Source organism: Ptychodera flava, chromosome 21, assembly GCF_041260155.1.
Source record: "Ptychodera flava strain L36383 chromosome 21, AS_Pfla_20210202, whole genome shotgun sequence".
In the NCBI taxonomy this organism is placed as follows: domain Eukaryota; kingdom Metazoa; phylum Hemichordata; class Enteropneusta; family Ptychoderidae; genus Ptychodera; species Ptychodera flava.
The window spans coordinates 25,114,772-25,128,886 of NC_091948.1; the positions used below are offsets into that span (position 1 = coordinate 25,114,772).

Consider the following 14,115-nt stretch of genomic DNA (forward strand, 5'->3'; position numbering starts at 1 on the left):
AAACCAACATATGTACATGTGTGCCGTTCATCCGTGCTACATGTAAAACTCAACTACGGAGAGGTAAGGAGAGTATAATGGGTCGTTAGAGTTTGTTAAATTACTTCTCAGAGCAGAAAAACTATTACTAACGTTAAAACAAGCTGACATTGGAATTTCTGTTACACCATTGTGAGGAAAATCCTACATTATCCAGTTTATTTATAATCCTATGACCCTCCGTCTCCATCACCTAAATAGAATATTCCCACTCCACGCATCGCCATTGGTTTTCCTCCTCTAAAACCTGCAGTTTCATTCATTTGAAGCAATTATCCTTTCATCCGTGAAGAGTTTTTACCGGTGACTATTACAACTTTCACTGCCAGTTGTTGTTTTCGTAAGATGCAGACCATTTGATACTGAGTTGCTTTTATGTGCAGGCAATGCAGACGCCACTTCACAGTTCACACTGTGCTGTTGATCGGCAAAGTACAAGACGTCTTTGTTTCACTTTTTTTATGTCAAGATATGATTCATGTGAAAATTTTACCAAATATCACTGATGGGATTGTGTTTTCAATTTCATTGATGCAGGGATATGAAATACTGCGTCAGTTTAGCTCTGAATCGTTGCTGATTTTGCTGCCTTTTGGCAATGGTTGTCTATCAGCATAAATGTGATCGAGGAATGCCCGTTCATGAAGATAGAGAGATTGAAAATCTTTTCTGTATTCTAGCTTCCTTTACAATTTCTTCAGGTGTAAGTTGATTTAGGAAAGTGATTGAAAGTTTTAGTGGTGTTCAATAATTGTGCCTAAATCAGCACGAATTGAGCGGAAAAAGTATTTAAGTAGGACTGTTCAATCAGACATGATGTCCATTGAAGTTACAGAAATCTTTGTGGTGCAGTGGGTAGGTTTACTGCAATGCAAGTTGTATTTGTCCTATGTCATTTTCATCACTTCGTTCAGCAATTTTTTGTATGGGTACACTGTTGAAAACTTTGAGTGCAAACTCATGTCCGTCAAATTGGTTTATGCTATCACTGTATGCACTGAGATGTCGGCGTCTGTGTTTACACTTTGCCACCCATGGAGTTAGTGCAGCCAGATCAAGTATCAAGTTTGAGGTGAATTACCAAAGTGCTTTGGTAATTACTGATCAAAGTCTCAATATCACCAGCGAAGTTGCTGGGTAATTAGCAAGTTTGGTGTCCGGATAAGTCGTAAAATCACTGTAATTTGTTTCACATTTGCCTGACATACACCGCCATTTTCTTGGGAAAAGGCAATGCGTATCGACAAGAAATTTCTGCAGACGGGACGACTAAACGATAAAATGGCTGGATTCAGCGTATCAAATTCCATCTTCTCATTTGTGAACTTGGTTCAAATATGGCAACATCAAAATCAAATTTACAAAGGGTATCAGCCTTCTAAGCGTGGATGTCTAGATGTATTTCTACTAGCGGTCTTGTCATGGTGGATGTCGCAGCTTGAAGCCGCTGTTAATTGTGCAACTCTCTGAACAGCAATCTGTGAAGTGTTCAGCTGTGTAGTAGTCAGCAGCTGTGTCCATGCTACTCTGATTTGCACATTAACAATCTTACAGTCTCACAAATATAGCAATTGCACATATTAGTATATTTGACAATTTTTTTTTTAAATTTTCATATCTGTAAATACATTTAGGACACATCGTTTACATCAAATATACAAATTTGCACAAATTTTTAATTGATATGACTTTATTGTAATCTGATAACTTATCTCCAGTTATTGTATTGCTATTTAATAAGCCATTCATTTTCTCAATTAATGAACTTTTACAATTTGCAGGTATCTGTTACCGTTTATCATAGCAAACCACCAAGCTTATCTTTGGTGAAAGGCCAAATCCTAAATTAGATTTTTGTCAATACATGTAGGTAAATTAGGTGCTCATTTGCATAAATGGTTTAGCAGATACTTGAATACATAGCACCTCTATAATCAGAAAACCTCTATTTTGAGGGGTCTCCGTACCAGTGTTCACTAGCGGGCCATGAGGAAACGGTTATGTCAAAAAGGTAAATTGCTATACTCAGGATGACGACACAAAACATGATATGGAATCTGTTTATTGGGATGATGTTAATGTAGATGCCCCTACAGGCAAACGAGAACTGTTACAACTTCTCTTCTTTGCATCCCTTGATCAGAGTCACGCGATGTGACTGACCTTGTTCCATTAAAGGACAGCGGATAAATTGAAACACTCACGTGACAAAGTGAAACACATTTCGTTTAACCTCAAACCCTCCTCCCTAAGAGCTTAAATTTAGAAAATTCGAAAAGCTGAAAAAAATTAAAATTGCTGAAATTGTTGATTATTGTAAAATGCTGGCAGGATTTCGAACTTATTAAAATACTTCACAACAAGTTTCAACATCACTAAAGGGTAGTGAAAACGAACGCATTGGATATTTTTTGGTCAGGAGGCGCTGTACATTATAGAGCGGCCGGCGGGGTTAGCATTGAAGCACTGGTGCAACTTTTCCATGGCCTGGTTTGGTAATGTGAATCTGTCCCATCTGACGAGTCCGTTTTGAATACCAAGTATCAATCCGTGCATGTATCATAGCAGTATACAGAGGGGGATGGGGGTGTCGAAACACCAGATCGCAAGGGAGCCTTCATTATTTGCAGGGAGAGGATTTGGTGGAATTTAAGAAACGTGAGAAATATAAAAATTGACACTCAAATTATTCATTATAAAATATTACCTCCCCCCCCCTCATTTCATCAATTGTAAAATGTTGGCCCATGGTCAATATTATTGATCTGATGACATTTATAAAAAGAATTCAGCCATGATTTTTCTTCAACATTAGAAGCTGGACTGTAACTACTCTACCACATAACTTTGCAATATGGACACTGCCTGTAACTTTAGCTCTTTTTCTGAATTTTACTCTCATGTTGTTAACTCTTGTTTCTTGCTCTACTCCAACAGAATCCTAAAATATTCAGTTCATTGATGTTAACCATAGCCTCCATATGTGGCACGAATTATTATTGTCTACAAATAAATTCAACTTGAGTCCGGACTTGAATGCAATTTTGGACCATTCTACTTGCACACTCATTGCCTTTGTTTTAGATAGAAGCTAAAAATATTGCATCCTCCTGTTGGCCCGGGCTTTGAACAAGAAAGTGAAGCTGGTACACAAAATACTGCAAAACTAGGTATAAATTACAGATAGCCTAACACGATTGGAACTGATTTGGTATAATTGGATTTTCATATTTTTCAAATTTCTCAAAAATGTTAGGTGCCCCATAGCTGCACAATATTACAAATTACTCATAAAAACAAGTGCATAACTTAAAAAGAAAACCATATGGACTGACATTTGCAGATTAAATCGACATTACTTCACCATCCAATAGAAGCGCATTAAACTGTATAATCTGCAAGTTGTTGTCAGGCTGTCAAACCGGGTTTATGTCACTGCATAATGGGCGTTTCTATCATTTTCATTCTTATTTTTTGAATTTTCGGTTCTATCTTAATAATTACATAGTTCCGCACAAATATTTTGCACAATGTAACTCCATCAAACTGTCTATAAATTTGCCCCCTCCATAACGTTTTATCAAACTCAACACCCTGATTTCCACCCACCCCCGTAAAATTTACGGCTCGTCTGTTTCAATTTCATCCAGTCATATGTCAATTTGTATTGTTTTGAACGTTGTTGTCAAGGTCCCGAACGGCTTTTACCTGGAAATTATTAAAAACAGTCAATGTTGTATATGAATTACAAGCAACCAAAATATAGTGCTTATATGTAATAAGTAAGAAACCGTTCTAATTAAGGTTACATTCCGTGTTTATATTGTTTAAAAAGGGAGAGCGATGATCTAAAGTTCCTCTATGCGCCAAAGTATGTTTCGTAGTTTCCCATCTTCAGTCTTACTATACTATGGTGAAAAACTCCCCAAGTCCGCTCTGATAGAGAATGATTCTATCCATGCGACGAAGGAGTTTCACACATATCTACTGGAAACGATTGGTTGAAAATTAGTACATGAACATTTTGACGAAGGGACCCTTACCGATTCATGATGTTACGGTCTGGTCTTGCTGAACGTGATTTCTTGTAACTTTCTGAGTACCAGACTTTCATCCGAGTCGCAAATGACGTCAAGATATTACGCTCATTCCACGCACTCATGCACGAATACAAGCTATCTATCGATCAGGAAAATTTGTATAGCGCCTAATATCCAAAGTTAAACAATGCTCAGTGGCGCTTAGAGTTACAATGAAAATGCTCTCTGGAAGATGGAAGTTTTTAAGCGTCTTTTGAAAATGTTGACATTAGGAGAGGTTTTTATGTCCAGGGGCAAAGAGTTCCAAAGGACAGGAGCTGCTACAGAGAAGGAGCGGCGACCATAGGTAGTCAGATTCCATCTAGGTGTGTGCAGAAGGCATTTATCAGGTGAACGAAGAACACGTGATGAGGGGTTTCCCCTACAATCTGGCCGTTGAACTTCGCTATTGTATAATGCCAGATTTATCTGGTGGTGATAACGTTTGTTGACACACTGATAGTCTTTGGTTGTAGTACAGTCCCTTTATTTTTGTAGGTACATGGTGACGTTCTTTGCAAAAGGATGGCGTAATAAACCTGTCACAAGCGTCCAGTGAGGGCGCCCGATTCCGTGAAAGGGGAGGGGGGATTTGGTCCCACTAACAAGGATCTTTCATAAAAAACACTTAAAAATAAAGACGAACGGATAGCATTGGCATTGTTTTGGTAGAATATCAAATTAAAGTATTATCAATAATGAATGGACCATCGAAGCCATTCGTGACGCCCTTCTAAAATAATTAACCTTTGGAGACAAAACTTGCATAGTTTGGTCACGGTGAGATAATGTTGATATTTTCGTTTCCGTTACAGTTTTAATAAGTATAAATAAAGGATACAAGTAGTGTTATTTTACAATTCACAGTTGTAGTGATATTTTCAAACATGAAGGCATATACGTATTACAAATTCAGGAATTATATTTGGTCAAGTGCCGACACCTCCTTGTACATTGTTGGACGTACAGGAATCTTGAGGAAAATTATAGAAGTTACTGGTAGTGACATCATTAATTTTTTTTTTTTTTTTGGGGGGGGGGTCAGTATTGCTATTTGTTCAATATCTTCATGAAACAAGTCTTCAACTATTCATTTTTATCGTGAATCTGTCTTTTACAGAGAAAATAATCATACTAGCAATATCACTGTAGTGATAATTCTTCCGGTGTTCATGTTTTTTTTTTTTGCGTCACGAACTCGTGATATCGATCCCTCAACACTGCAGTGATGTGGCACTTTACATTCATTTTCTCGATCGATGCTGGTGGCTGTTGAATTGGCGGCAAAATCACGGGCAACAATCGTCGTCGGTACTGTTAAACTATTATCGTCTATTTGACACTGTGGCGAGACACTGATGTTAGACTCTTTCTCCTTTTTTTTTAATATACCGCTCTGCAGCACACACCGTGGTTATTGAGTGACCATAGTCATGATAGTGTATGTGATAAAATTTGACACTCATGTAAATCCTTGAAAACTCTGTAAATCATTGTTTTGTCCGCACGTTTATCTGAACAGGTGTCACGGGTGGCCACGTCGACACCACCGTAGACAATTGAGCCACATCCTCCGTATATTTTGTTAGTGTGCTTCATAGTCGTGAAATACAAATACATCCCAAAATATGATGTCATACCTCTAAGGCTGCACCGCAAGGGCCCAATATTCGTCAGTTTTGCAATCAAGTCAGCGTTGTTTGCGACAGAGGTTGATGAGTTGAACATGTCTCGTAGCCACATGTACACATATGGCTAACTACAGAAAGATCCAAAATAAACGTTCAGTGAAAAAAGCTTGGATACGTAACTGAATAGCAAGCTCGCTATTGTATATGTATCCCCGAGCACTCTCTGAACTTAATAATCACGTCCGATCAGGATATCGTTGTTAATATTAACTCATGTCCTGTTTAAACTTCAAAGATATTTGCTTCCTCGTAATTCAGTAATTCGACAAATGTACTTTTCTATATCTTTGGCTATAAGCATAGGTTTCGATTCTGTACTAGGATTTTTACAGCAATCTTGACGATATAATTAGTCCTGTATAAGGCATTTTCACGTCCACCTTATAGACTGTCAAGGGAGGAATCTTTTCGGGCTATTGCCCCTCAGAAAGTTGGTCGACTACATGAGTCAAACGGACATGTTCATTTCCATAAGAAGATCCAAAGCTCAAAGTCAAGGGTTTCATAATTGGGAATACCTAAAAGTCGACCGTTAATCTGTACTATTTACTCAGTGACGCCATGTGTAACCTCGATGACGTCATCCCCAGTGCACTACTCGGAAACTGATATTTGACTGAGTTTCTTGGTTTCTCGGGGACCAAGCGCCCGTATGAACTTTGAACCGATAACATGAGATGTGAGATAAAAACCGTCGCAGCCAGGGAATAGCGTATAAAGAGGTCGAACTCGCTTCGGTAGTCATCGATCGCTCGGATCGTCGTGTTTTCCACAAAGTCAGAATACAGGCAACCATAAGTAATTCTCTCAATTGCTAATTTTCCTTCAGAAGACATGCGAACGATCGAGACATTCTCCATAAAATTCGACAACGATAATGTTGTTTACGAAGTGGGTGATGTTATTTCCGGATTCGTCCACCTCAAACTCAACGACAGCATCAAATGTAAAGGTAGGTGTATATTTAAATTCATCCCATTCAAAATAAACAGGTTTTCGCCGTACGCAATATGTAAGACTCTAAGATATATTGTCAGTTGTTCTCGTTTATAGCTCTCATTCGCAAGGAAAAACATACTAGCTAACCGCTGAAGTTAAATTAGCCATGAAAGGAAAAATAACCCGAGGTAACGGGCTCGAATCGGAAAAATACCTGTCCATTTTAGACACAGAATAAGCATCAAGCAAAAGCTCGATCGGAAAACAGCCACAGTATAGTCATTGACATTACAGGAGCATCGCCATTTTATTGTACCACATAGAAACTGTGTTATGGTACGTCATGTATCTACTTTAAGCGGTATAGTTACTAACAGTTATGAACGGCCATCTTTGATCTTACATTCGTTGAATTATTGAAAAATATCGGTGGGTGAGCTGCAAAGCTACAGGGCACGCTGCACTCTGGGTAATTATGGAAAATGCTTTCATGTTGAATCTGAAGAAACTTAAATTCGGTGAATATTTGCGCGATGTGATTTGACGGAGCCTGATTCACGCCCGGCACCGCTTCCATAGCGTTTATTGTTCAACGTGAATGTTGGATGTCTTCGTCGTGTGAGTGAACACTGAAGCTGTGAAATTATACGAATTTGATCTAACAGCTAGCCGCCAGATTCTTCCCTTCATTAGCGCAGATCTTCTTGATAGGGGAAATTTTTGATTTATGCTATATTGTGAGATATCCACCCATTACACTCAAAGACTTCTTATCAGAATCCATTCAGGGTCCTCTTATCTACTCCAGACAGGCAAAACCATTATGCACATTGAGCGCAGCTTGTGTTTGCTGTGGGTCCATATCTGTGTTTTCAGACGGTATTCTGCCTTTTAAGTGCTGATTTTGACTTCGACGACTAGGGGCCAAAAATAATCTCGTCAGAATGCAATCATAGCTATGGACCCACAGCTAGCATAGGGGTATGTGTGTTGTTTACATCGTGCCGACTTGCAAAACTCCTTCATCGAACACAAAACGAAACATTACAGCACCATTACGAAAGTAAAACTTACTCGGCCATCCCTAGGAAGTATGTGGGGGAGGGGGGGGGGTCAATTTTACTCGCACACTGATGATAATAACTGATCATGACATGTTTATGTTCAACTCTTATAGCCATCTATTTGAGATTCAGAGGAAAGGCAAGCACGGAATGGCTCGATGACATCGCGCCGATAATTCGGACTGGCTTCTCGAATATCACCAGGTGCTGCAACGACAAATTTGTGCTGGAAGAAAGGGTGAACATTTGGGGCAAAGGTGAGTTTCGTATACTCAGCGAAACAAAAAACAGCATATCACTAACACGTGATATCATCAGCTGTGAGATGTGTATGTCAGAACTTGTACGGTGTCAAGGGTTACCAAACTCAGAGAAGTGTCAAAACACAATAGAACACAAAATTTTAAGAGCGTCGTCGCGTATACGGGACAAATCACGGAAAGAATTAGATACTGGTTTAAAGGTGTGAAGATGTACCAAGGGTCAGACGAAAAACGCTTAGAACTGTATTCAACGGTATTACATGTATGGAGTGTATACGACCCTTTGGGGACGGGTATCTACCCTATATGTAGTTAACATTTTCACAAGAGTTGAAAGGTGACGCTATGTATACGATGTACCACCTGTTCGGAACGACCTTTAGTGCACCGTTTATCGAAATAATCATAGTGAGGGACCTGGATGAGTAGGTTATCACTGATGAGAAGCAATGAAATGTCAAATAAAAGAAAAACACGAACATTTTCTGGACAACATTCGTGCATTCTGACGGACAACATTCGTGCATTCTGACGGACAACATTTGTGCATTCTGACGGACAACATTCGTGCATTCTGACGGACAACATTCGTGCATTCTGACGGGCAGTGATTAAATCATTAGTTATAATGCGACAATTATGCTCTGCCATAAATTAACCACGTGATTTAAGTCAAAATAGGCAATGTCTGTCGTGAATACTTCACACAGTGTAATAGGGTGTTTTTTCGAAAACTCAGTAAAAGGCCCCAAGATTTTATATTTTATTCGAATCCAATTACGTTGACAGGTTTGCCTGCGTGTCACGGCCTTTTTTTCGTAACCACGCATTCTCTCTCTCTCTCTCTCTCTCTCTCTCTCTCTCTCTCTCCTCTCTCTCTCTCTCTCTCTCTCTCTCTCTCTCTCTCTCTCTCTCTCTCTCTCTCTCTCTCCTCAATCGTCTCACACCTGTAATGCTATTTCATATCGTTTTGTAGGCAAGGGAGGAATGTTAGGGACGACTGATGGAAAGTACTTAGCAGTTGGTGAACACCGTTTTCCTTTCCGTCTTCGCTTGCCGAGAGAGGAGCTGCCATGTTCGTTCGAAGGCCAGTACGGCTTCGTGAGATACTTTGCTAGTTGTATCTTACAGCGCCATCGTGCGGCGGATATCACTGTCCGAGAGGGCTTCACGATACTAGGCCAACCTGTTGATTTCAAGACAATGCCTGAGATTCAGGTTGGTGTTACAGTAATATGTTTTTCGCAACGTCTCATATAGGTTTGCTTACTTCAACTTCCAATCTTTCATGTTCTTGTTTTCCGAGCACTTCTTCATTTTGTGGACTTATTACATGGGTAAGAACTTCGATGTATTTTCATTAGTTTTAGTTGGCGATCTGTCTGTATTAAATATAGGTTTACATTTCACTCAAAAAATCATTTCTAAATTCTTAGTATACAACTTTCAACACAGATTGTATGTGTTCAGTATCCAGTGTAATGGTCCATGAATTTTAGTCTAGAATTGAATTCATTTCTCAACGGTAACGTTGCCTGTTATACACAAATTGAAAGAGTTGAGTTGAAAAAGGCTAACACTCGCACATGATGATAAGACAACTTTTGCTTTAAAACAAAAATAGCGAAATATCATCAAAAGTTACATCTGTTATCCCTTTAAACATATTTCAGGATCAGATGGGCAGGGAACAACAAAAGCGAGTCAGCTGCTGTGTAGGACCATCGAGTCACATAGTGTTGACGGCGGGCACCAATCGCCATGGTTACATCCCCGGTGACAAGATTGCCATCAAAGTAGATCTTGAAAATAACAGTGACAGGAGGGTGACACGGGTCAATGCAGCCCTGCTGCAGGTGAGTTTAATTTTTTGTCACTCGGCCAAAATGAATCGCACTTGAGCCAGCACGGGTCGCTACAGAGGTAGCCACCGCAACACACCTCGCTTTTCATTGAATTAACAAGACAAATATCCAATTTCTATATCTCAGGAGGTGAAGTATGAGGGTAAGAAAGTTGGCTCTGGCAAGAAGTGCGAGAGAAGTACGGTACGAATCGCCAAAGGTCTTACATCAGCCGGTTGTAGAGCGCATGGCAGGTTGACTTGGACTGGCAAGGCCATAACGCTACCACCGGTACCACCGTCAGAGCTACAAGGTTGTCCTTTCATCGACATACGCTACTTTGTACAGGTAATGCATTGTCATGTTAAACTTACAGTGCGCGATAGACGAGTGTTGAGTAATTCTGTTTGATGCAAGCGAGAACTTATTGAGGAATCGACCGTCAGATCTTTTGAGGGAGTGGTCAAGGGACTGAAAGCTTAACATATAAGGGCCAGTAATGCCAACTTTTGATTTTTTTTCATTATTTTAATTTTGTATGTCAATTGCAAGTTTTATTTTACTCCCAAAAAATGTTGAAACACCCAGTATTTAGCTTGTTAACATACATGTATCGATATATAAAATGCACCGCTATTGTTCACATTTGAATTCTAGTCCGGACCAGAATTCACTTTTCAACAATAACAACGTACCTTTAAATAACATATGTACAGATTAAGGTTCCAAGACAAGAAATATGACCTTTTTAATCTAACAATTCTCTAACGGTTAATAAGCTCAGAACCCCTGTAAAGTATACATTTTCTGAAAGCCTAGATATACGGGAACATTTTGGTTACCACAGTGTCTCCATTGTTTACATAACTATCACGTGACACGGTAATTTGCATAACCTTTCAAAAAACGGTTTTCCCTATGTTTTGTCTCAATACTTCAAAATATCTGATTCAAACTTGCTGGAATGCAAGCTGTCACAACGCTCTTCCAAAATGTGTCTCAGATTTTTTATATCTTGCTTAGTTTTTTTGGAGCACAATTTTAAAGAAATCAACTACGCTTAATTCACTGCTCTGGAAGTTTTTCTGGCATAAAAACTGTTGTAGAAGGTTTAAAAAAATTCTGAGACACGCTTTTGAAGACCCTTAGGACAGCTTGCACTCACACAAATTTCAGCCACATATCTCAAAGCATAGAAACAAAACATAAGGAAAACCGATTTTTGAAAGGTTATGCAAATTACCTGTCACGTGATAGTTATGTAAACAATGGTGACACTATGGTAACCAAACTGTTCCCCTATATCTAGGCTTTCCGAAAATATACAATTTACGGGGGTTCTGAGCTTCTTAAATACTAGAGAATTGTTGGTTTAAAATGGTCAATTTCTTGTCTTGGAACCTTAAATTGACAAGTTTACTGTGTATACCAAAATAATTATAGTTACTATTAAAAATAAAATCATCAAAAGTTACCATTGCTTGCCCTTTAAAAATTGTAGTAATGTTGCTTTTTTGAAACAAATATTTATATGAAGGTGGCCAAAAGTGGGGAAAAGTTACGGTAAGGGAGTTTGCTTGCCGTGCAAAATCCAAAAATAAATGTAAAACATTTGGAACGTGAAAGTAAATGTTTGTATGTCGGCATCCCTCCCCGAGATACAATGGTCCATCCCATGTGCAGCTTTCACCCTTCTCTCTCCCGAGAAATCTGAATGAAAAAATGTACTTAACTCTAACTTAATTAACTGCGCCTCAAATTAAGTCCGGGCCAGTTTCTGTAATGTGCTTATAGCACGCTAATCTAATTAAAGGTTGTATTTGTGAAATTACGTGGTCAACACAACAACAACAACAACAACAACAACAACAACAACAACATCATCTCTCCCACTATATGCTTTTACGACAAATCTTTGCAGATGGAAAGACAGAACATTTTGGCAATGGTAAAATCATCCTTGATGATTCCAAACACAACGTTACAATTATTTCCAATTTCTCCATCCCAGCGTGAAACCACGATGATAAAACACTCATCGTTCGTTATATCTTTCTCCCTATCGGTAGATCCAGGCTTTTATAAGCGGAGCACCGTCGTGCCTCGAAATCAACTTCCCTGTCATCGTCCAAACAGTACCGGCTAGCAGGCTTGTGCAGCAGGGTGAAGGTAGACTATTTCTTGTAGACAACGTTCACTCTGTACGCCCCACCTTGCCACCGTATCAAGAAGACGACTTCAATCATATGAGTTTGCTTCGTGAGTACTTTTGGAATTTACTTCATTTCTAGGGTTTCGGTTTCTCAAAATTCACAAAACGTTTGCTGCTGGTGATACTTGCCAGTTCACCAGAATTATAACGTTAACATCGAAGCCATACTTTATTCATCAGATGGCAAAGATGTCGACATGAAAAACGTTGAAGAAGTGCATATGAGACTTTTTGTTGCATCCAGAATACAAATATGTCTTTCGGTTAGTGCCATCGTCAGGGGTCTTCTCACATAATCGCAAAAGTTTAGTGAACGGAGTTCATTCATGTAAAACCATCCCTGAACAAAAGTTCAAAAGCGAGAAACATTGGTGTCTGACAGTGAGTGTAAAGTGACGGTTTTGATATAGTACTGAATAGTACTCGCACGTCACTGTAAGATATCACCAATTCAGCTACAAGATGGACGAAATTTAGCTCTAAAAATTGTGAAGTAAATGTCGGTTGGTCACAGTCAAGTCAATTTCAACAATTAAGTTCAAGGCCCTCCCCTAAGAATCGGAATATCGCCATTTGATCTTCTGCGCCGGTTTGAGACGGTCCCTGAGAAGACACAGGCGTTGTCGTACAAGTTTCATACTTATATATAAGTAGTCGCTAATCTGGACTTTTGTCTTGATGTTTCAGCTCCACCTCCAGCATATGACGATGTCTGCTCAGAAACGTGATAAAATCTCCACGCATACAGCCACGATATCTCCTCCATACCATGCCTGGCGGAGACATTCAATGACGAGATGTTTGGGGAAAAGGTTTCTCGATGTTGTACCACCGACGAAGTCGGTTCCTTATCCATTGCCGGGATTGTGTGAAGGAACGTCTGACCTGCCAAAACATTCGGATCACGTGCACACGAACGGAACGTTCCTGCATGAATGTGTATCTATAACACATCTGATGGTCGGCTGTAACCAATGATCTGTGATAAAACTTATAAAGCATGGCCATTCAGAGACATTGAACTTAGATGACCTTACGCGCATGACAACAGTGGCAGAATTAGATAAGAGGAGGATAACTTACAGATTTTAATTTTTCAGAAGAAATTGGAGTCCTAACTTTGTTCAATGATCAGGAATGTATACCTGGCAATGTGTTTAATTTATTGTGCACACTGACATAAATTCTAGTTTGCTTATCTTGTTGTCAAGATTATGTCAGTCGAGAAATGTTTTCTTCTTCCTGCATTGAGAGCTAACACTCCTGTAGCTTCGGAGACAATCAAGAACCACCCTTCGTCAGACGGATGCAGGCAATTTGAATAGTTGTTGTTTTTTTTAGGAACGTGTTTTACGTCCAATGCTGTTTTTGTTCGTTTTGAAAATGACCTAAAGGCCACAAGGTCTTGTAAAGATCTAAGTCTAGGACTCACAGACGATTTCCGCATAGTGGTTTCAACGTCTTGGGTATATATACATTGTTACAATACTGGGATTTGCCACGGTACCGTTGATGCACCGTTTTTTATAAGTATTGTTGTCACTACTCCAATGTATAAATGTTTTGAAGAGCAAATGTATTTTTACAATCAAACTGTCCTGGACATTCTATATTTATGAAAAGAATTTTATTTAGCAACAAACTTAATTTCAGGTTTTTATTTTGTGAAAAAAATATATGCAAATGTCTACTTCGTCAACTACTCAGCCATTGGCAAGTTCATTACTGTGATGAGGTAAAGAGTTTCACCGAGCTGCGTCAAATGCGGAGAAGCAAATGTCGAAATACTCATGATATTAGAAACCAATAATTGATGCAAACTAGCGTGCTGAAACGACCGGGGGTTTTTGTCAGTAACTGCATACAGTGTATGTATATGTACACCGAGTTTCAGTTCAGTGTTGATTGATGTCAGCATAATAACATAATCTTCAATGAGTAAACATATGAGAGAAACTATTCCATTTGATTGAGGTCATGACGC

General features: G+C 39.1%; 1 protein-coding gene across 1 annotated transcript; it reads left to right on the forward strand.

The window, feature by feature from the left end:
• The first annotated feature begins 6,401 nt into the window (after positions 1-6,401).
• LOC139121827 (arrestin domain-containing protein 3-like) lies at positions 6,402-13,773 on the forward strand. The gene is made up of 7 exons (XM_070687031.1): positions 6,402-6,761; positions 7,926-8,069; positions 9,052-9,293; positions 9,749-9,931; positions 10,067-10,267; positions 11,989-12,178; positions 12,819-13,773. Exons 1-7 carry the CDS (start codon positions 6,644-6,646, stop codon positions 12,857-12,859), a joined length of 1,119 nt encoding a protein of 372 aa, XP_070543132.1. The 5' UTR covers positions 6,402-6,643; the 3' UTR covers positions 12,860-13,773.
• Positions 13,774-14,115: the final 342 nt, after the last annotated feature.